At 41.0% G+C, this 19,931-nt stretch overlaps 2 protein-coding genes across 3 annotated transcripts; both read right to left on the minus strand.

Annotated features, from left to right (window-relative positions):
• Positions 1 to 956: 956 nt before the first annotated feature.
• Positions 957 to 19,834, minus strand: actn2b (actinin, alpha 2b). Of its 2 annotated transcripts, XM_051377619.1 has the most exons (21): positions 19,497 to 19,834; positions 15,954 to 16,068; positions 15,648 to 15,767; positions 15,423 to 15,509; positions 15,180 to 15,267; positions 14,787 to 14,865; positions 11,888 to 11,969; positions 11,510 to 11,595; positions 11,205 to 11,297; positions 10,801 to 11,031; positions 10,472 to 10,619; positions 9,974 to 10,124; positions 7,362 to 7,470; positions 6,448 to 6,588; positions 6,024 to 6,206; positions 5,560 to 5,694; positions 5,032 to 5,211; positions 4,695 to 4,841; positions 3,658 to 3,723; positions 3,397 to 3,555; positions 957 to 3,183 (listed from the first exon to the last, which is right to left on the minus strand). In XM_051377619.1, the coding sequence occupies exons 1-21, from the start codon at positions 19,620 to 19,622 to the stop codon at positions 3,025 to 3,027; spliced, it is 2,685 nt and encodes an 894-aa protein (XP_051233579.1). In that variant the 5' UTR covers positions 19,623 to 19,834; the 3' UTR covers positions 957 to 3,024. The 2 variants fall into 2 exon arrangements, with proteins under 2 accessions (XP_051233579.1, XP_051233589.1); XM_051377629.1 differs by lacking the exons at positions 14,787 to 14,865; positions 15,423 to 15,509; positions 15,648 to 15,767; positions 15,954 to 16,068; positions 19,497 to 19,834 and having other exon boundaries at positions 15,180 to 15,260.
• On the minus strand, positions 7,744 to 9,964 carry LOC127350742 (uncharacterized). Its single transcript, XM_051377639.1, has 3 exons — positions 9,357 to 9,964; positions 9,203 to 9,261; positions 7,744 to 9,096 (listed from the first exon to the last, which is right to left on the minus strand). Exons 1-3 carry the CDS (start codon positions 9,377 to 9,379, stop codon positions 8,273 to 8,275), a joined length of 906 nt encoding a protein of 301 aa, XP_051233599.1. The 5' UTR covers positions 9,380 to 9,964; the 3' UTR covers positions 7,744 to 8,272.
• Positions 19,835 to 19,931: the final 97 nt, after the last annotated feature.

Raw genomic sequence — 19,931 nt, forward strand, 5'->3', positions numbered from 1 at the left:
TGGGCTGAATGAATTGGAAGTGTACCCACTGAACATGGCCTCAAATTGCCCCATAATAATTATCAAATTGCACAATTCTTCCCAGGAAACATCTAGGAAGTTATTAGAGTTATCAGAGTTTGCTATGAATATTCAAGATCTCCTCCGGGTATGTCCACTTGATTTTAATGACCCCTGCCAACCTTTCCTCCAGAGACACTTTCTGGTAGAAATGTTCACTTGTGCTCATTAATGCTTTCGTCCCTGTTGTATCTGGAAAAGTAACAGATGGATTTTCATGAAATTTGCTTTGGATACTGATGACGCCCAGGAGACGAATATTAATGTTTTTGGCGACCCCCTTTCTCAAGCATATTACCAGGACACACGTTCCACTATACCAACCTTGCACCAAACTTCCACTTCCACAGAAGATATTGCATAATGTAATAGGTTGGTTTTCTCTGACATTTGCTGACCTTCATTCTCCTCAAAAAGAGAGAATCATTTAAAATTTTGAGATTCACTGACCTGTAATGGCATCCAGAGGTCCTATTCTATAATCTTTGCCCTAAAAGCTAAATCAACATTGTTCTTTCCCTTCAACAATTTTATATAATTGGGTAGAATTGCGGCTTTTGAAGATGACATTGCAAATGTCTTAACTACTTTACAAAGTAAAAAAAACAAACTTTTCCAGCTTTTCTCTCTGGCCAAGCACATTGTTAGCCTGTAAGTCTACTTAAGATGTAGCTCCCCTAGCATCTCATTTCACCAGTATCTTCTCCCAGTCATACAGTATGAATATGCTATTTTTTACAACCACTACTGACTGTCTGATCACTGACTTAGAATATTTTGTTTAATGTTCATCTAAAGACCTCTCAGTCAGGCAGGCTCCAGTCTTGTGGATTTTGTCTACACATGGATTACTGCTTTTAAATATTTTCCAATATGGTGACAAATGAAAGACATAGTCCAAGCAAGGATTTATCTGTTTGAAATAAATGTTTGAATTAGTCACAAACTGTTTATTTGATTAGTCCGTTACCCTCAAGTACAAAGTTTAACTTAATGAATTTGTTGATAACAGAGTCTTCAAAAGTCTTCAAGGTGTCAGTACTGCCTGAGTTTCTTTATTTTCCTACCAAAATACAACAAATCAAAGCGTTCACCAGATATGAGAATATCTCTTGTATCCACAGAGATCAGATCAGTGGCAGCTTTTCTTTTTAAAGGGGACTGCTTGCATCTAAATAGAGTATTAAATAAAAAGTGTGCTCCAGTGCCTTGTGTTCAGTTTTTGTGAAATGGCCAATGATCCTCTTTACAGAAAATGTCATTAGTTTGATAACTTCCACAGTATTTTAGCACTCTTGCACGATTCACAAACTGCCAAAGGGTGTGAAATCAAGAACACAAAATGTTTGATTTATCATTCTTTTTCATTAAGAGCATTACACAGATTGTTCTAGCAGGAAGTCATTTGCATTGATTTAGCAAGTGTTATGAGCATGAGCATAACCAGCACATTTTTGGTTAAATCATTGCCACTACTGTCTATTTAAATACTCTATTTGGGTATGGCAATATGCACATTATTTAAATACTATATCTTCAGTTTATGCTCAAACAGTATAGGGGATAAGTATACTGCAAGGTAACATGTATCCAAACAGCTGTGTGATATGGACAAATCAGGGATCAGTGTATATTTCCACTATTATGTCTTATGTATCAGAAAAGGAAAATTGAGAAACAGCTTGACTACAAAACTAAACATATTTAGTCAGCACACACATTAAAAGGCACACAACACGGAGATGGCTAAATATGGAGTTTACATAAGTGATGCTTTTTAAGCCAAAACTTCCTCGAGCAGGAACAAGAAGTGTTTACACGTCTCTGGAAATAGTTGGGGAAAAGACAGAAGAATGCCAGCACAATTTATTTGGCAGCCAAAATACAAATTAAAAAAATATATATCTATAATAAGATTCTAGACACAGTGTCACATAACAGAGGTGTCATGTTGCCATACAATGGCCTTGTCCTCCATTATACAGTGGAAAAACTTTCAACACATGTATAATAAAGCACAAATTCAGTTTTTCTGAGCTGGTATCAATGAGGACTTGATCTGTTCTGCTTAATTTGATGATTATTTTCTTATTAGTGTGTTTATTTTTGGAGTTTATTGATCTTATTTCTAGGCATATGTAAGCATTAGCATGTTTTATTGCTGCCTTTATCTTAATTTTGATCTTAAAACACATTACTCATGAATACCGCACATTCAGTCTTCCATGTTCTCTGCCTTTAAACCACTGAGCAATTGTAAACATTTACTTTTGCATTCATGTGGTTTCGCCCACTTTTCCTCTGTTGGTACGGTATATTTTTGGCCTTTGGGAACCCATTTTTTAAACCGTTTATTGTTGTATGGCAGTAGGTCTGAAATTGCTTTTGCTAACTGTAATTCACTTTAAACATCTCAAAATGCCTTATCAGAAGACTGTATTCCCAAAACAAAGGCACTGCGAGGAAACGTGAAAACAATACACATCATTGCTAAACGAAACAGGATTTTCATGTCCAATTTCTTTGGCTGATAAAATACAGAAACACCACAATCCTGTTGTTGTATTCAGTGATCTGCATTTTTGATGGAGTCAATTTTTCTTTTAGCTTTAACTTCTTCACTGAAGCCTACTTTCTGCAAAAATACCATAACACACAAGATAAAATGTACAGTGCATTGTTTCTCACAAGATCATTTGAACATGGCAGTTTCTGTTTGTTTCAGGGGCATGTTTTATCCCAAGAGGATCAGGACACATGACAATGCTCTGCATGATTGTAGACAGTCTAATGATTCAGAAAACTAATCAACAAAAACACATTTCATTCAACATATTTGATCCAACTTTCTTATATTCCTTAAATTTATCAAGAGATGGAAAGCAAGGGGATTGGGTGGGGGGGGGGGTGGGGGGGGGTTGTTGTTAGGTAAACGGTCAGTAGATTAAAGGTTTTTTTAGCTGGTTAAAGGTCGCTCTCTCCGTAGAGGGCAGTGGAGAAGGCAGTGTAGTCCAGTGCCCCTGGTGGTGCTCCAGGGCCAGCGTAAGGCGGCATCCTCATGATACAATACTCTGCTTGTTCAGGGGGGAGTTCTCTCCTCAGCTCCTCCACTAGTATGTAGGGCTGGTGGTGGTGGAAAGAAAATGCATTTCAGACATGTTTCCAGAAAGATTCACGCTAATAACGCCCTTTTCCATTTTACACTTGTGAACAAAATTGTAGATCATAAATCAACATGGCATGGCAAATACTTGGAAATAATGACTAGAATAGAGTAGATTAGTACTGGCTAAGAATATCTGCCCATATGCTGGGAAGTCGCACACACACACACACCTTGTCAGTTGCCAGGATCCGGAAGGATGCCACAACTTGCTCGGCAGTGTCTGTGTCAGCAGTCTCTCTGGTCATAAAGTCAATGAAAGACTGGAAAGAGACGATTCCGGTAGCATTGGGGTCCACCAGCATCATTATACGGGCAAATTCCACCTCGCCCTGAGAAATGGCGATTGAGAAGAGTTTGTACAGTAAACAATAAAATGTGAGCGCAACTTACAACATAACCCCATCCACCCACCAACATTTGAATTACCATACCAAGTCATAACCCATAGAGATGAGGCAGGCTCTGAAGTCATCAGTTTCCATTGCGCCATTCTTCTTCTACAATCGGAAGTCAAATTTCAGGTTCACCGTACAGGAAATGAGGAAAATAGAGACGGGAGATTACAGAAATGATTGAAGTTAAACAGAGGAACAAGCCAAGTGCATCATATACAGTACAATGTGCTTGTCAAGCATTAGACATAGCAGCAATATGGTAAGACTAAATCCTACATATTCAATGGGCAGTGTTTTCAAACCTTTTCCAAATCTGACACTTACAATTAAATGTTTTGCATCATGATAAAATAACTGAGGAGGAAAGCTTTAGGCTTTAAGCACCTAATCTTTTGTCTTTTGCGATAACACATTAAAGATGCTGTAGATTTCATGATAATGGCACTTAAAAGAGCTTAAAAATTCAGGAAAGCAGCAGCTGTAATATTGCACATATACAGACTACAACTTGAAAGTTTTATACACGGACACTGAACATTCTTATCCGAGACATCAGTACACAGCAATATTTTGCCACTTTGAAGTTTGTATTTGTCAGGTGCATTATCCATGCTTTTACTCCAGTATGGTGAAGAACAGTCAGTCTGTGGAATTCCTGCAGATTGAATAAAATGCAACACCCTACTTGGATGGGTCAACCATCTTACAAGACATAAAATATAGCCAAATATGGCTTAACATTCCACAATAAAATAGCAGCTACTGTTTACAGTGCATTAATTGTGGTAATCTGTGAGGGCCAAAGGAGAATATTCATCCACCAACTCCACAAGAGATCACTTCAGGTCAAATGCAGGGTCAGCTACTGAGCACTGCTCATGGGTCTGGTAAGAATTCAGCATCTTGTACACCAAGACCTCTCTAGAGAGGACATTTGGGTTTCAGTGCTAACATTTGGGAGGACCATATCTAAATCCAAGGCTACCACCACCCCTTGCTCTGCTTTTGGATCACTTAGATCAGCCACTCAAATGGACAAAAAAATATTAACAATTATTAGCAGAAAGTTGTACCCTGTCAAAGTGGTTGAAAGAGGATCTGAATTCATTCATCTGCTGTTGGCTGATGCCTTTGGCATCCCGGGTCAGTATCTGTGTCTCAATCTCATTGATGGTTCGGGCGATGGTTGTGAGGAGCAGCTCCCACCCGACACGGATATGCTGTTGATGTGGTGACAGAGCAGACTTGTTGACACAGAGAAACTTGAACCTTGTGCAGTTCAATGAATATTTAAATGTTTAAAAACAGAATATCTAAATGTATGTTGATCCAAGAGCTGCAATGAGTATCTTATGTAAATACTGCAAGTGCATACACAGTCTTGTACTGCTGTTTGCCACGGCCCTGTACCTCCATAGTGTAGTTGGTGTGTTTGTTATCAAACACAAGCGACTCCTGGATCAGCTGGTGGTCTCCCTCCAACTTGTCGACATTGGGCTTGTATGCAACAATGACGTGCTCAAATTGCTTCAGCTGGGTCATCTGGTCCTCTAGGGCGCCTCCTATCTCCAGGGAGCAGCGCCCAATTTCCTATTAGCATAACACATGCAACAAGGTCAACTTAATTTGCAGACCAATTTAGATGATAAGATGCTGGTTTACAGACTAGATGGTTTCCTCACTGATACTGCAGGAAGTCATTTACCTGTGGCTAAGAGTAAATTCTGTCAGGACATATAGCATTTAATGAAGAAAAAAAATATATGTTCTTAATAATAATATTTGACATTATTCAATTATCATCATTATCAGGAAAACCACCATCATTGTACCCCCCTTATATACAATGCATTTGAATATAATTATCTTCCATTTCATGTCTTTATTGGATTAGATGGAGATAACTGTCAAATTGCTTTTGAAGCCTGTATGTCTAACCTCCATCCTGGCCTGTATCCAGGGTCCAATAAGATTAGCCTGGGCAGCAAACTGCCGTCTCAGCCTCTCATGGGCATGCTGGCGTGCCATCTCCTCCTGAAGGGCACCATCTCTCTGAGGAACCAGCTTCTTCACCTAGAAAACGGACACATTCACAAAGAAAGGGCTTATTTGTAATTGTGAGAAGATGGATCCTCTTGAAAAGAGCTATTAACATTAAAGATAATTACGCTAGTATATTTGGATTATATGATTTAGATACTTGATAGTGGGTGCTGAATCCTTCAACTCAGTGATTGAACATAAGAGCGGCACTTAACTTTATCACTGGACTACAGATACGACACTCCTTTTTCCCCCCATTTCATAATTAACATTTTTATACAGCCAGACAGCTTCTGTCTGAGTAATGACTTTATTCTTCAATATACGAGTCTGTAAGTGACTTTTAAAGCTGTAGCTACCTTTTCCCACTTGTTGAGAAGTTCCTCAATTGTGATGGTGCTGTACGGGTTGATAATGTTGGCCTTGATCCCATAGCTCTGGGAAATTTTCTGCACCTCACTGTGGATTCCCATGATGGCCTGTCTCTCTGCATCCGCCTCAGGCAGAGTAGCTTTGAACTGCTCGTGAGCTGCAATTAGACTCTGGAATGGGAAAAGGGAAGTCCTGAAATTGTATTAAAATTTCAATTTTGTCGAGAGTGACAGCATTGTGTGGTTTTCTTTGGGGTGTGACAGATTTACTGACATTACTGGCTATATAACATCCAAACGTGAATCATAATCATAGGGAAACTGAGCAGGTTGATCTCAACAGCAGAAATACAGTGAAATGAAACTAGTATCTCAAAAATAGCAGTAAGTTAATCTACAGCGCTGTGAGTACCTGGACCTCTTCGGTTGTATGCACTATGAACATGTCCTGCAGATCCTCCATAGCTCCTTCCATCCAGTTGTTGAACGGAGCCGACCTCTTGGCAAACTCCAAGAACAACTGATCAATAGTCTCCAGCAGCTTATCTGTCCGCTGAGAGGATTACAAGATATCACATATCTGTTGTATATTTTTAAATCCTGAAAAAAACAAAAGCTCAGCAAAAGGTTCTACCATTATCACCATGAACTAAGGAGTCATCTTCATATCGCACATACAAATCCCAAAACAAACATCCCTTCACCTGTTTTGATTACTAATCCCAGGGTGCATAACATTGGTATGGCCTTGTTAACCCACCCCCTTGGTTGTTCTTGACAGAGTCCGAGCTCCCCCACCCCACCCACCCATACAGGGAATGGCGGGGAGTGGAAGATGGACAGAAAACAGACCTCTGTCACTGTCATTCAGACTTAATCCTTGGCCCTTTTCCCAGGCCCTCACACATTTGCAGGTTTGGAATGGCCAACACAGATCAGAGGAAGTGGCTAGTGGGCTTTTAGCCAGTCACTTTCTGGATAGGACCTCTTAGATCTATTTCTCCTTTACCCCCTCCACCCTCCCATTTTACCATCCTATCTGGGTCAGGGATTTTACAGGGGATCCAATTATCTCTCCTCATCAATCCGATATGTCTTCACTTTTGAAATGTCATTGACAGGCACCTAAATATGCTTACACTGATATTTTGATTAAGCTGGTCTTAGATTCAACTCCATTCTGCATCTATTGTAGTCCATATGGAACATTAGCGCACTCTTGTGGGGAAACCTACTAATTTATCACAACATTAAAAAAAAGGAAATGAGTCATTGTTTTAGGCACAAGCAATAATAAAAAAAAGTATCTTTGAATATTGCCCTCACCTCCAGTGACTCTCTCCTCTTTTGAGTCAGGGTTCCCAGCTTGTCCCACAAGTCACAGATGCTCTGGCAGCGTTGGTTCACAGCAGCCACGTCGTGGTAATCCAGCTCACTGGAAAAATAAAGCACGTACTGCGGTTTGTTTCAATTGTGAAAAAGAGCTTTACAAAAAGGCAAGCTACTGGATAAATAAAAAGTATAGTGGCATATAGTTTAACAAACTCCCATCTACAGAGGTCTGATCATATAAGATTAGAGAGAAACTGCTAAAAATTAAATGTGCACTGCCATGAGAAATAAAACCACATGTACAAATGCAGCTGTACAAGTTAAATGCTTACTAAATAAAAACCTGAAGTTACAGCTTCACAACAGGCCCTTTTCATTGTGCTGGAAAGGCAAATGTGGCAACAGTCCAATGACTGCAAACCAATTTCAGACTTAACCTCAGTTTAATTTTCACCTCAAGTTGTAGGCTCATACAGTTTTAAGCTCAGGCATGAGCACAAACAATCCTTCAAGCCAAAAGACTACACCATTGTCTTAAGCTGCAACTAGCATGTAGGTGCTACCATTTACCAGGATGAGTTTAGATTGTCAGTTACAGCCAACTTCGCAACAACGATGTGCTCCATCGTGTTGGGATCTTAGTTTTTAAATCCAGTTCCAGAGATACTGTCCTCTAGTTGAACAATGCTATTTTTTTTTTTTTTTTGTAAATTGTCAAGTGAGAGACCCAGACTTTAATGTGGCATACCCACATTAAAAGGAAACAGTTTAGTTTTCAAACATTTTATTTAGAAGTCACAAGCAACTGGAACACAGACAAGTACACATTTAGTAGACTGCAGGGACCCTACAACTGTCTTTACCCTGACGTGCTTCAAGTTGGTTTACAAGGCTTACAGTCCTGGTTAAGCTTTGGAATAGAACTGGGGCTGCTGCCAAAGTCCATCACTGGGAAACTCCTTTGTCTGAGTGGGGATGGTTGGACTTTCAGCCATAGGATCATATCCCTCATAATGGTCTTCAGCCCAGTCGTCTATGCCAGACTCATAAGTTTTCTGGAAGTGAGTGAGTGTGCCAGGAGGAAGCTGACCGGTCAAGAAGAGGTAGTAATTCAGGTCAAGTGGTTGCATTTTTCCAGAGACTGGCTGCGTGGGGAGTTCGGACATGGAAGCAGACGACAACTCTTCAGCTCCCTGTGCAGCTGAGGCATAGGGAGGTTGGGGCATGTATCCTTGTTGTTCAGTTTCCCTCTCTGCATTTCCATGCTCAAAGATGTAGTTATATTTACTCAACTCACCAGGCTGAAAATCAGGTTCTGGATATGGAGGAGGTGGTGGCATTAAGCTTGACTCCTCAGTTTCATGTTCGGAGTTACCAATCTCTGAGTTCAGTTCATAGGTATCAAGCTCACCTGCCTGAAACAAAGGTGGAGGAAGGCTATCAGGTATGGGCTGAGATGTTCTGGACTCAGTGTAGGGAGTTGCAGACTCTTCCACAGGATCCCAAGCAGGAGTAGGAAGTACCCAGCGTACTTGTGAACCTATACTGGACATGTCTGGAGTAGGGCTTGCTGGATACGTTACAGGACTAGTATTCACTCCTTCATATGGGAAGGAAACAGCAGGGTAAATTGCACTGGAAGGTAGCGCAGGAGCACTTTGGAATGAATAACCAGGAGGCATCTCCATGTTAGTGAAACTGCCTTCATCAGGAGAACGCCAGCTCCAGCCTGGGTCAGGGGAAATTGTGGTAAAATTTAAGAAAAAAAAACAAGTCAATATTTAAAGTAACGTGTGTCTTAACAATTTATAGTCTCTGTAAAGTGATAACCTTACTGTTTTTAGCAGGAAACGAATGGACATTCCAGCTCAACAGTGCAATGAGGAGCAACTGACTGGAAAAGAAAACAGCATGGTCAAAAATTCAAGTCAAATAAACTGGCCATTAATAGAAAACAAACAGGAAAACAGTGATTTAAACAGCACATACCTTGGATGAAACCACATGGCCATTTTGCTTGTCAGCTGAAATGTTATCTTCCTCTCTCAGAGCATCGGTTAAAAATGAAACAGGAAATACTCTGTGGCCAATCCCAGACTGAGAAGGTAACGATGGACAGGTGTTCATCACTGACTGCTGATTGCAAATGTCAGCATGCCTTTAAACCACACCCTCCTCCCTTCTATTAAGATACACTTAGAAGAAGAGGGTTTTCATGAATACTTTTTTTCCAGTGGCAAATCACACTTTAGAGACAGTGAGTTTATATTGTTTCATATTGTTTTCTGCACTCCTGAAACAGGACGTTTTTGGGACCATTGAACTGTTGCATAATTTATGTGAGTGCAGTGTTGTGTCATGCACATGTCCTTTGTTGTTTGTCATCCATAACCTATTCAGGCAGTCACCCCGGTAGGTTATACGGGGTCTAAAGCCAAAATGTGATTAAAATAATATTTAAAAAAGAGACACCAAAACAAAAATAAGATTGCATTGGTTGATTGTGCTATTAGATCTCCCCTTGTGCTGTGTTTGGCAGGAGTGTCAACGTACTCCTGGGCCCCCATCACCCATGATTGCAAACGTCTGCTAAATGGAGTGCGTACTTTAGTTCCTGTGCAATGGCTGCAATCTGCTCCACTCTGTCCTGGTGGGCTGCCAAGTCACTCTCGAAGGCCTCGTGTTTTCGAAGCAATGCTCTGATTTCTGTCAGGGTGGCTGTTTCATAGTCCTTCTGGGAAAGGATCAGTTCTTTACCTGAATATCACACATATGCAAAGAGAGAGGAACAACAAGTTGATTAGCGGGTTAGATTCAAACACAGGCCTTATTTGGTCAGGACTGATGAAGAAAATGACCTGTTGCAGTCTAACAGACTTATTGCATTGAACAGACTGTAAAACATTAAATCAAATCTCATTAGGAACAAACCACAAGATTAAAGAAAATACTTGAACAATGAAAATCAGGCAGAGAAGCAGGAATAGAGGTGCCTGGAGGTAAACGTGTAGCTAACAAGTCAAGACCTATAAACATACTGTAGCAGTGAGAGGTAGATAGAAAAGCAAGCACGCACACAGTTAAGAAGCCAAACTATAACTCACCGCTGGCCCAGTTCTCATGATTGGTGGCTTTCTGGCGAAACTTTTCAGCCAGGTGGTCCAGCCTCTCCAGCCTACGGATCTCTGTAAGGAGCCACTCCTCGTAGCCTTTCTCTGCCTGCTCCAGACCCTGCCATGCACTAGCTATGTCCTGAATTAAAAATCACAGTTCATTGTTTGAAGATGCAAGATGCACTAATAATCCTCTGTTGGTAGACCGTCAGAACCTCTGAAGCGTTTGCCATTAGCCTTGACATAAACAGTGGTGCACACAATCATGAACACTTCTTTGACTGCTGAATTACAAGCAAGATTTTGGAGTCATGACTTACAGATACCATCTTCCCCTCAGAGGGCATGAAGGCAGGGCGATTGCTGATGCGCAACTTGGTCTGCAGGGTGTTGAAATTAATTTCCAGCTGGCACTTCTCCTGCACCTTAGGGGGCTTGTGCTGGCGTCTGTAGTCCCTGAAGTCCTCCAGCTTCCGCTGCATCTCAGCCATGGTCTTCTCTGGAGTCCGGTTCTCCAGCCAGGGAGTGGTGCGTCGTATCCACTCCAGCAGCTGGGAAACACAAGGACAACATGGGAATGAGTGGAGAGGCAAGAGAGCTCCGTGTTAAGATGTTAAGAGTGTGAATTATTCATTTTCAGGAGAAGGTTATCAGCTGATACATTTAATGTCAAGATTTAGTGTAATACGTATCAGATTATATATATATATGAAAACTGCTTTACCTCACTGGCCAGTCTCTCATACTCCTCCATCATTTTCTCATTCTCCTGGTTTACACCGAGCACCTTACAGATCCTGTTGGCAGCCGTCTCTGCCTGAGAGCACAAAGTAACACAGTGGGCCACACTCCCATTGATCCTTCCAATATCTCTAATAACAGCATCCTCATAATAAATGTATTGTTCAAACTGTAATGTCACAATCAAACCGACAATAGATTTACGCACTTGACTCTGTTTTCAAAATAAATATCTAAATCTTATCTAAAAGGTTGAATTTAGTAAGGGAGTAAGTTCAATCACTATACCTGCTCAGCTCCAGCAAAAGCATGGTAAAAGCAGGACACATAGGTCATGATAGCTCTTTCATCAGGCTTGGGGGTGTTGATGATATCTACAGCATCGAGAGGGAGGAAAAGTCAAGGTGGCAGAAAGGAATAATCCAAAAAGTGAAAAATGGAAGGAGACAGAAGCAACACATCCATTTTAAGTCTACTTCAAGTGTCATAAAGACTAAAATAGACTTCAGAAAAAAATACAAAATAGCCTCATACACACAGAGTGAAGTTCGTATAGCAAACACATATGATATATATATATACACATGTATATAAAACAGTGTGCGAGAAAGTTAACATTTTTAATCTTGAAACTCATATCTGGTACATCTATTCCATAAATATTACCTTCTGCGTCCAGCATTTTGGGAATGTCCAGGTGTTTCTCGGCTATGTCAAAAGCCAGGTTCAGGTTCCCCAGAGGATCATCCTAAATACAGAAACGCAATTCGACATCACTGAACAGCAATGCTGGACTTAAAATGCCACTGCACTGACCTCCATGCTATGGTGGACACATCACACTCCCCTACTATACATGCACTCATTTTGAATTTACATTTGAAAGAGTTGCTCCACAAAAACACAGAAAATATTATATTTAATATTATATTTATTACTATATGTTTAGTTTTGTTTGTTTGTTTGTTAATTATTTTTGGGGTCTTTTTGTTTTACTTAATTTGATAGTGAAACTAAAGAGACAGGAAAAGGGAGAGGTGGGGGGGGGGAATTTAGCAAAGGGCAGCGAGCTGGAATTTAACCGGAGCCACTGCGGTAAGGACTTATCCTTAGTACATGAAACCAGTCTCAATGATAAAAATACTTGTTGTTTTTTTTTATTTCTCAAATCTATAACATGAATAACTTTTTGTACATGTTTAGCTTTTAACTACAAATTACATCAAATGATTATTACAAGTAGTGATCTCAGTTAAGCAATTGATCTTTTGATGTTTATTGTTTTATAGTGACTATATTATTATGAAAAATTGTTGTAAATGAATCGACTAACAGATACACAAGATGTATTTCATGAAATGACAGATTTAATCAAAGAAGTTAGCTTTTTCACACAAATGACTCTGACAGGAGAAACCAAGTGTTTTAACGGAGTGGGAGTGGTGCATTAGGCCAACAGCTGACAGTAAACCCCTTCCCGCTAATGGGACAGTCAGTGAGGTGAGTGAGTACAGTGGGGTAAAGGGATCATGCTATCATGCTGCTGCTATTGTCCCTATCTCTGTACCACCGTTCCACAATGGTAGGGGGATGGGGGCTGGCACACTACATGACAGGGCCAGCTGCTCACAGATCCAGTGCAGGACAGAGATATGGATAGATAGGGTGGTAAATTGATGACGGGATAGAGGGATGGAGGGATGGATAGAAGGATACCCCAAGGCCTGTGTGTGCGCGCTCCCTGACCAGAGCTCTCTCAGTCGGCTATAAAACTGCAAGCTTAATGAACACGCTCACCTGGAGCCAGACTCAACAGCTGCCTGGCACACAATGCAACTGTCTCCTGGCAGCATGAGCATAACTGAAAAGTCAAAGTGTGACTGAATGTGTGAGTATGTATGTCAAAGAGATTGAAGGAGAGAAAAAGCAGTAGAGATAAATAGATATGGTTTGTATGTGTGGGCCTTATCACTCATATTTACTTTGAGTGCCCTTTTCCTAATTATAAAAATCAACATCATCCTTGCTGTTATACTTAACAAATCACAGTAACCACATCTTCCTGTCTTTCATGAAGACCGGCAGTCTCTAACAGGGGAGCACGACGTGACAGAGTGGACAATAGTAGAGGTAAAGCTAAGCCTGAGCTCTGCAGGGACTAGGCTCATGTTTCTCTGACTATTCAGGGTCAACTCCAAGTCAGGACAGTGAGGTGTGTGCTGAAAGTGAGTGCTTCTGTGTCCAAAACAAATGATCCAAAACAGCCATGGAGTTTCCCCACTATACACAAGTGTCGGGCCAAATTTGGCCTAGGTAAAGTCAAATTCTCTGTTTTGAGCTCAGCAATTTGGTTTCTCATGAATACAAGGTTTGATTTTTTTGTACGTGCTTCAAGCCTTCATCGGATAAAATCACTCCAAAACCTTAAGGAAAAAAATCTCTATCATCAGTTTTTACTCAGTCAGCGGAGGAGAGAAGCCTCAAATATTCCCACAGCAGCCTTGGCATTCCCGTCTGGCTAAGACAGCACCTTCTTCCAGGAGGGAAAGTGTGCCGTACTTGTGCATTATTGTTATTTGACAAACACAGTAAGGCTGTCAGCTGTTCTCACTAGCTCTCCAAATACACACCACAACTCACTTTAAATGAGCTGTGTATTTGTTTACCCTGAAAACCATTTAAGCTCAAGTAGCATGCACACAGCAATATGCTGGATGAGGAAAGTCAAACTATGGATTCATTTGGCATAATTTAAAAGGTAGACACGCTTTGGTTTGCATATTCATCACTTCAGGTTTGTGTCATAGGAAAGAGGCCACATATCCCCACCATTAAATCCAAAGTTGTAATCAGGGCACAGTGGGGTGCGCAAATAAAGAGACTTAAAAACTAAAGCAATGTTTTTTTCATGCTAATTATGCTGAAATTATGTACCAAGTAAACTGCTTTAGAATAATGAAGCATGAGGTGAGACTAAATGAATGCACTTAGTATAAAATCCTTCTGCTGAAGAAGCACATCCATTGATTGAAGCAGCATTACATCCATTAGCCAAATAACACACTTTATCTATAGCAAACATTACAGCATTCACCTTTTAGATCAAATCATTTGCATTGTAAACAACATGGAGCTGGTGCTATGAAATGTCACATATTTCTAAGTGTATCCCAAAGTGCCATAAATCGTACCAACAGTCCCAACGAACTCCTTAAAGTTCAAACTGCTATATTTTGTTATCCTCACTTGATCAAACACTTCCCTTTACTTAAGATAACTAGTAATAATCAAAACAGGCAACCAGGTGAGCGCTGAAAGTAACTCTTTGCCAGAGGAAAGATGAAATTGTTCAAAAAGATGGCATACACCTGCAGTCCTAGATATAGTTTTCCTTCACAACATAAGTCAACAGGTCATACAAAGTAGCCTAAAGTGCCATTATTCTGCATTCAGTGTGTTTGCATCAGTTCACACCGTGGAGTGGTGTTAATTTTGCGGAGATCAGTCTGTTAGTGTTTGGGGGCTGAAACACAGCATCCTGGTTACAAGTGAAACCACACGACACCTTGTTGAGCTTAGAGTAGTCGAGGAGGTCGGGTCTGTGTCTATGAATCAGGGCGCAGAAGGCCAGGCCATCCTTCCAGCTTCACCAGCCGACGAGCAGAGAGAACCAACATGTCAGTTCAAAACATGCTAACTTGACTCAGAGATGAAGTTTCTGGGGTCCAGTTCCAGCATTAACCATTAGAGGTGTAACAGTCCATATTTTACTACTGTGATATGTACTGCTATGATATATTATTTTGGATGCCCAAAATATTCCTATATTCTGTTGATTATACACTAATGAGAACATACTTATGACTATTATATTCCATTTCTGCCTATAGATCCTCGTAATGTTACACAATGGACCATCAAGACTCAATGAACAGTATTTCATGTGTCGAACACTCACCTGACATGGAAGTTTTGGACATTGACATTCCTGTAGGGGGCAGTCTTCCTCTGACACCACAGGAGGAGACCCTCCTTGGCAGATGTTTCTGCGGAGAAAGTGAGTTCACAGGCATTGGTTACATCATATAGTGTAGTTCTGCGCAGGTCACAAATTGCTTTTCCCTTTAAAACTTCCACATGTACATTTTATATTCTATGTTGTTATAACTAAATTTGCATTATTTGGATTTAATGATCTCACCTTCCACAGAAATATCCTGGATGGCAAAGCGGAGGATGATAGTCCAGATCATTCCTAGAGTCATCTTAACATTCCCGTCCACAATCTCTGAAAGGGAAACAACCCGTTACAATCAGTTTGCACTAGAGCGAAGGAGAAAATCTGACTATCACTCATGTTTGTGAGTTCATATTGGACATATGATGGCCTGTAGTATATACACATATACAGGAAGGCTTCGGGTACCTTCAGCTCCAATGGAGACCAGTTTCACTCCTTTGCTTGTGATGAAGTCCAACGCTTTGTTGACGTTAGCAATCTTATGAAACCGCATCTTCCCTCTGTCTGGCTTAGGTAACCGCTCTCCTGCAAACAGAACATTATGTGACAGAGTCAGATACGTATGTAACCGTGTGTGCTCATTACCAAAAAACTGTTGTAATTATATTGTATTAAATGCATGTTTATCCTACTGGTTAAGTATCACAAAATACAAATCATTGAAAGGAACTAAGAAGGTATAAAAGAAATGTCTTCCTTTAGTGAGCTAACCTGAGATAACTTCCAGGAGCAGCATGAGTTTCAGTCCATTCCTGAAGTCCTCCTCAATATTTTCAATCTGAGTACCAGCTTTCCTCAGGTGGGAGTTACACCAGGCTGTGAAGGTCTGACAGGAAAAGGGTCGGTTAAAATGGGATTTGCTAAAATTTCAACAAATGAAGAGAACTGTGTGCATGAAAATTGCATTTGCTGTGACTGCTGATGCTCCTTAAATCCTAAACGCTTTAAATCTCCTTTACATTATACGGATTACACTATGAGCATGATATTCCTCTCTGCAATAGACCTAAACAAACCGAGGCAGCTAACAGCTTAACAAGTCTTCACTATACCAAATCGATGTTAACCTCTTTGACCAGTGCTACATTTTCAGATTAACCCTCAGTGACCCATCAGTGTCCAATTTCAACTTTTTTTCCATGGATAACAACCATCAGAGCAAACACGCTCCAATGTGGGGTACTGAAATACTGTAAATCAAGTTAAGACGGGATCATTGTCTTTCTCCTCCTATTTTTATAAAGTCTCTCAATAGCCAGCAGCAGGGTTCACGGGCACTCAGCACCGCACGGATGAAAGCTGGGAGCCGACCACAGAGCACATTCCGACCGATATAAGGTGTTAAATTTAGACCGCTCTGCTGTGCCTCACGATAAGAGACCTGGAGGGAAAAACGTCAAAACTTCTCGCTGTGTCAACATGAGCGCACATGTCACGTGGACACAAGTTTTCCTCTCACGTCACTTTCTGTCACTATTTTGCCACTTGTAATGTGGTGGGCCACAGCTGCGAGGAGATAGCTTTATCGCGGTACATGTATGCAGCTCTTCCAGGTCAGCCTCGTAACTATGCTGAGGTATGAAGGCAGGCAGGAATGGATGGAGGATGGGGAGCGGAGACAAAAATTCCAATTTAAAATCATTTGAAGGATGATGCCACAAGGAGGATCAGTCATGATGTCACAAATGCCACAATAAATTAAACAAATACATTTAAATAAGCTACTATCGTCAACTAGAAATTAAATGTTTATGTTTATAGGTGCTATTAGAATAGTCAGCAGTTAGTATAGTACATTTTAAAACATTTATTAGAGAGTTATTAGAACTTAATAGTCATTCAGGAAAGAATGGAAGTAAGAGCTAGCTTTACTTTTGGATTTTTCACATCTCCACATATCTTTATTTTGCATTGTTTTGCACTTTATTTGGCAATTTAAATGCAAAATGTTTTATTTTTCTAAGAAGTAACTTTTACATGAGTGTATTTTTACACCTGTAGTTTAATTGGCTAATACATAAATTCAGCAAAGTGACTGAATACTTTTTCCAGGTCTGATTCCTACACAACCCAGTGCGACTGTATAAAAGGTGCCCAGCCGGCCGCTCAGGCTTCCCCTCTGGGTGCCGGTGCAAAAAGAGAATATTACAGGCTTTAGAGTAAAGGCCATCACATTCCACCCTGAGTGAGTCCCCGGGGGAGTATGTGACATTGAACTGCTGCCCTCCTTGTTAAAAAACGTGGACTGCTGGTCCTCCATATTTGACTCAGTCGTAGAACCCTGCTGCCCACTTTCCAAGCCCCCCCCCCAGCACTACTGACCAGTGACGATTAAAGCTAAAAATATTTATGAATCACTTCCAGCGAGGACCAACCCTGTCGCTGAACTGGCCGATGCCTTTGGGGCCTCACTAGGTCGGAGGCTAGGCTGTATCCGAGAGGATGGAGAGTAAATGAGAACCCAATGTTCGGAAATGTTAAAAAAGAGAAAGCCTTATGAATGAACTTCTTTCATTGTGACTTCTATTTAATTTAAATATTCATATTCATTTCTTATCCATAACACTCAATATAACACGGCCCTCTGGCAGTGCAGGCTTGGCTTAAGTGTGAGTATCAGTCTCTGTAACATGAATGGGCCACTGAAGGCTTTATCAATCTCCTTGATAAACCTGAGATTAAAAAAAGGTCCACATAAGCACCATCACAGTAATATCCACTGAAGGAGAGCTACAATAGGTGCTAGTAGGATTAAAAATAAGCTCACGGCACCATGGCTTGAGCTGGATAAGAGATTTAAGAAATTATTTGGAAAAAGTGACTTTAAGTTGCCCCTTGTGGAGTAAACAACAGCCTAGTGGCAAAGCTACTGCTCAACGCCAAGCAGCGTATAAGGTATAGTAGCCAAGCTGTCTGGGCACGACAAGTTCATCACAGTGCCACAGAGAAACACTATACCAGTGTTACTGACTGTATTCAACCATCATTTATCAGTCCTGAACATTTTGAACAGCTGCTCCCAGAAACCAAACCACTCTCCAATGAGCACTTGTCAACTCCAAATTATAATCAGTAAAACAGATAAACATTGGAAACACAACTGTGTTATGTGTTATGTCTGTTGCTGCCTTGTGATACCCAAAAATACACAGTTTTGTCATCCTGTGGGGGCCACAGGAGGTTATAAGGCACCTCCAGTTGTGCAAAGAGCTGCAGTATAAAGGCCCAGGCCAACATTTTAAAGCCCTAAAACCAACTGACAGTGCGGGAGGGCCGAGGCTATATCGAGTTGAGCTGGTGGTTCTGGTACAATATTTCTGCATGGTTTCTATAAACAAAAGAATTCCGCGCCAAGGACACTGGATTAACCCTACTATAATGCCTTTTGGTCCCGGGGTTAAAATTAGATGTAGCGTCCATTCTAATCCCAAGAGCGTCATCATGTGTTAGAAGCATCTGTTGACAGCTCGCATTCCGCGCGTATCAGTGGAGAGGCAGCAGTCTGGAGAGCCGCTGGAAGGCAGAGCTATTGTTAGCTGGTACCCACCGCATCCGTCCGTCAAGCCTCCCACCGTGGACCCCGGCTGCGCCATGCCAGCAGCAAGCAGCTAGAACCACGCCGGAAGTAGGGTGATGCTGTCCTTCAGAATAAGATTGCATGTGAACCTTCTGCTCGTTGGTTTAAAAAAATATAAAATAAAAAGCTGCCCGGCCTCCTTTTGAGGATTATGTCGTTTTGCGTAGCTACTTAACGTAAGTTTCATAGCTAACGTTATATACGGCCGTACTTAAAGTTAACGTAACGTTATATACCGCACCTATCTGCTATAAGCTTACTTTGACTATATATCCGTTTTTCTACTTTAACAGTAACGTTATATGTGACTTACGGGTTATTAACGGTTGTCAACGGTTACTGAATATGTGCCTTACCCCACGTACACACAATAATTATATAAGTGGAAATGTTTATTAATTTCGCGTCTATGGTCAAAGAAACATCAAATTACTTTAATCCTGAAAATGTTAGGTTCAACATTCTTTTATTTTGAAACTGCTAACCGGATATTCAGCCTTTTAGCATGGTGTGTTTGACGTTACCCCGACAGAGCTTTCTGAAACTATATTTTCCGATTCTGTCAGCAAATTACTGGCAGAATATACGATATTTTTACTTTGCTTTTATTAATTAATTAATTAATTAATTATCTGCACTTTGAAAACCAACTTTCCATTTTTCTTTCTTGGACTTACTTTCCTCTGCTGTTGTTCCCAGGCAGGGTCAAGCAGCATGTCTCTGTCCCACTCATCCTCCTGTAACATATACTCCTCCTCGTAGCCATTATCATAGTGCACCGTGGTCTCCACCTGGGTCATCATAATTGTGCCGTTAATTTCTGTTCCCCCGAAACTCAACTGCGTGTTGTCCTTCAGGACGGACAGCTGTGTCAACTATAATGGTGAGGACGGGATAGTTTCCTGACTTTCTCTTCTCTCTCTCTCTCTCCGAGCTGTTACTTCTTCTCTTTCTCTCACGCTTGCCCTTGTCCTCCCGACCTGACAGACGTCTGGCCCTGGTTGCCACAGATGAACAAGCGACGTTATCATTAGTACTGCAGAGTCACGTGACGCCTTCATACCTTCCCCCAAAATCCCCATCTCTCTCTCTCACTCACACACACAGAGACA

This window comes from Dicentrarchus labrax, unplaced genomic scaffold (assembly GCF_905237075.1).
Source record: "Dicentrarchus labrax unplaced genomic scaffold, dlabrax2021, whole genome shotgun sequence".
NCBI lineage: Eukaryota > Metazoa > Chordata > Actinopteri > Moronidae > Dicentrarchus > Dicentrarchus labrax.

Excerpts from the sequence above, each read along its gene's own strand:
- LOC127350742 (XM_051377639.1), bottom strand. The coding sequence starts at position 9,379 with ATGGCCATGTGGTTTCATCCAAG. Across the intron at positions 9,262-9,356 it reads GCCATGTGGTTTCATCCAAG|TCAGTTGCTCCTCATTGCAC; the intron begins GTATGTGCTGTT and ends TTTCTTTTCCAG. Across the intron at positions 9,097-9,202 it reads TTCGTTTCCTGCTAAAAACA|GCTGGAGCTGGCGTTCTCCT; the intron begins GTAAGGTTATCA and ends CCCCTGACCCAG.
- actn2b (XM_051377619.1), bottom strand. The coding sequence starts at position 19,622 with ATGATGACCCAGGTGGAGACCACGGTGCACTATGATAATGGCTACGAG. Across the intron at positions 15,268-15,422 it reads CCAGGATATTTCTGTGGAAG|AAACATCTGCCAAGGAGGGT; the intron begins GTGAGATCATTA and ends CTTTCTCCGCAG. Across the intron at positions 5,212-5,559 it reads GGATACAGGCCAGGATGGAG|GAAATTGGGCGCTGCTCCCT; the intron begins GTTAGACATACA and ends TTATGCTAATAG.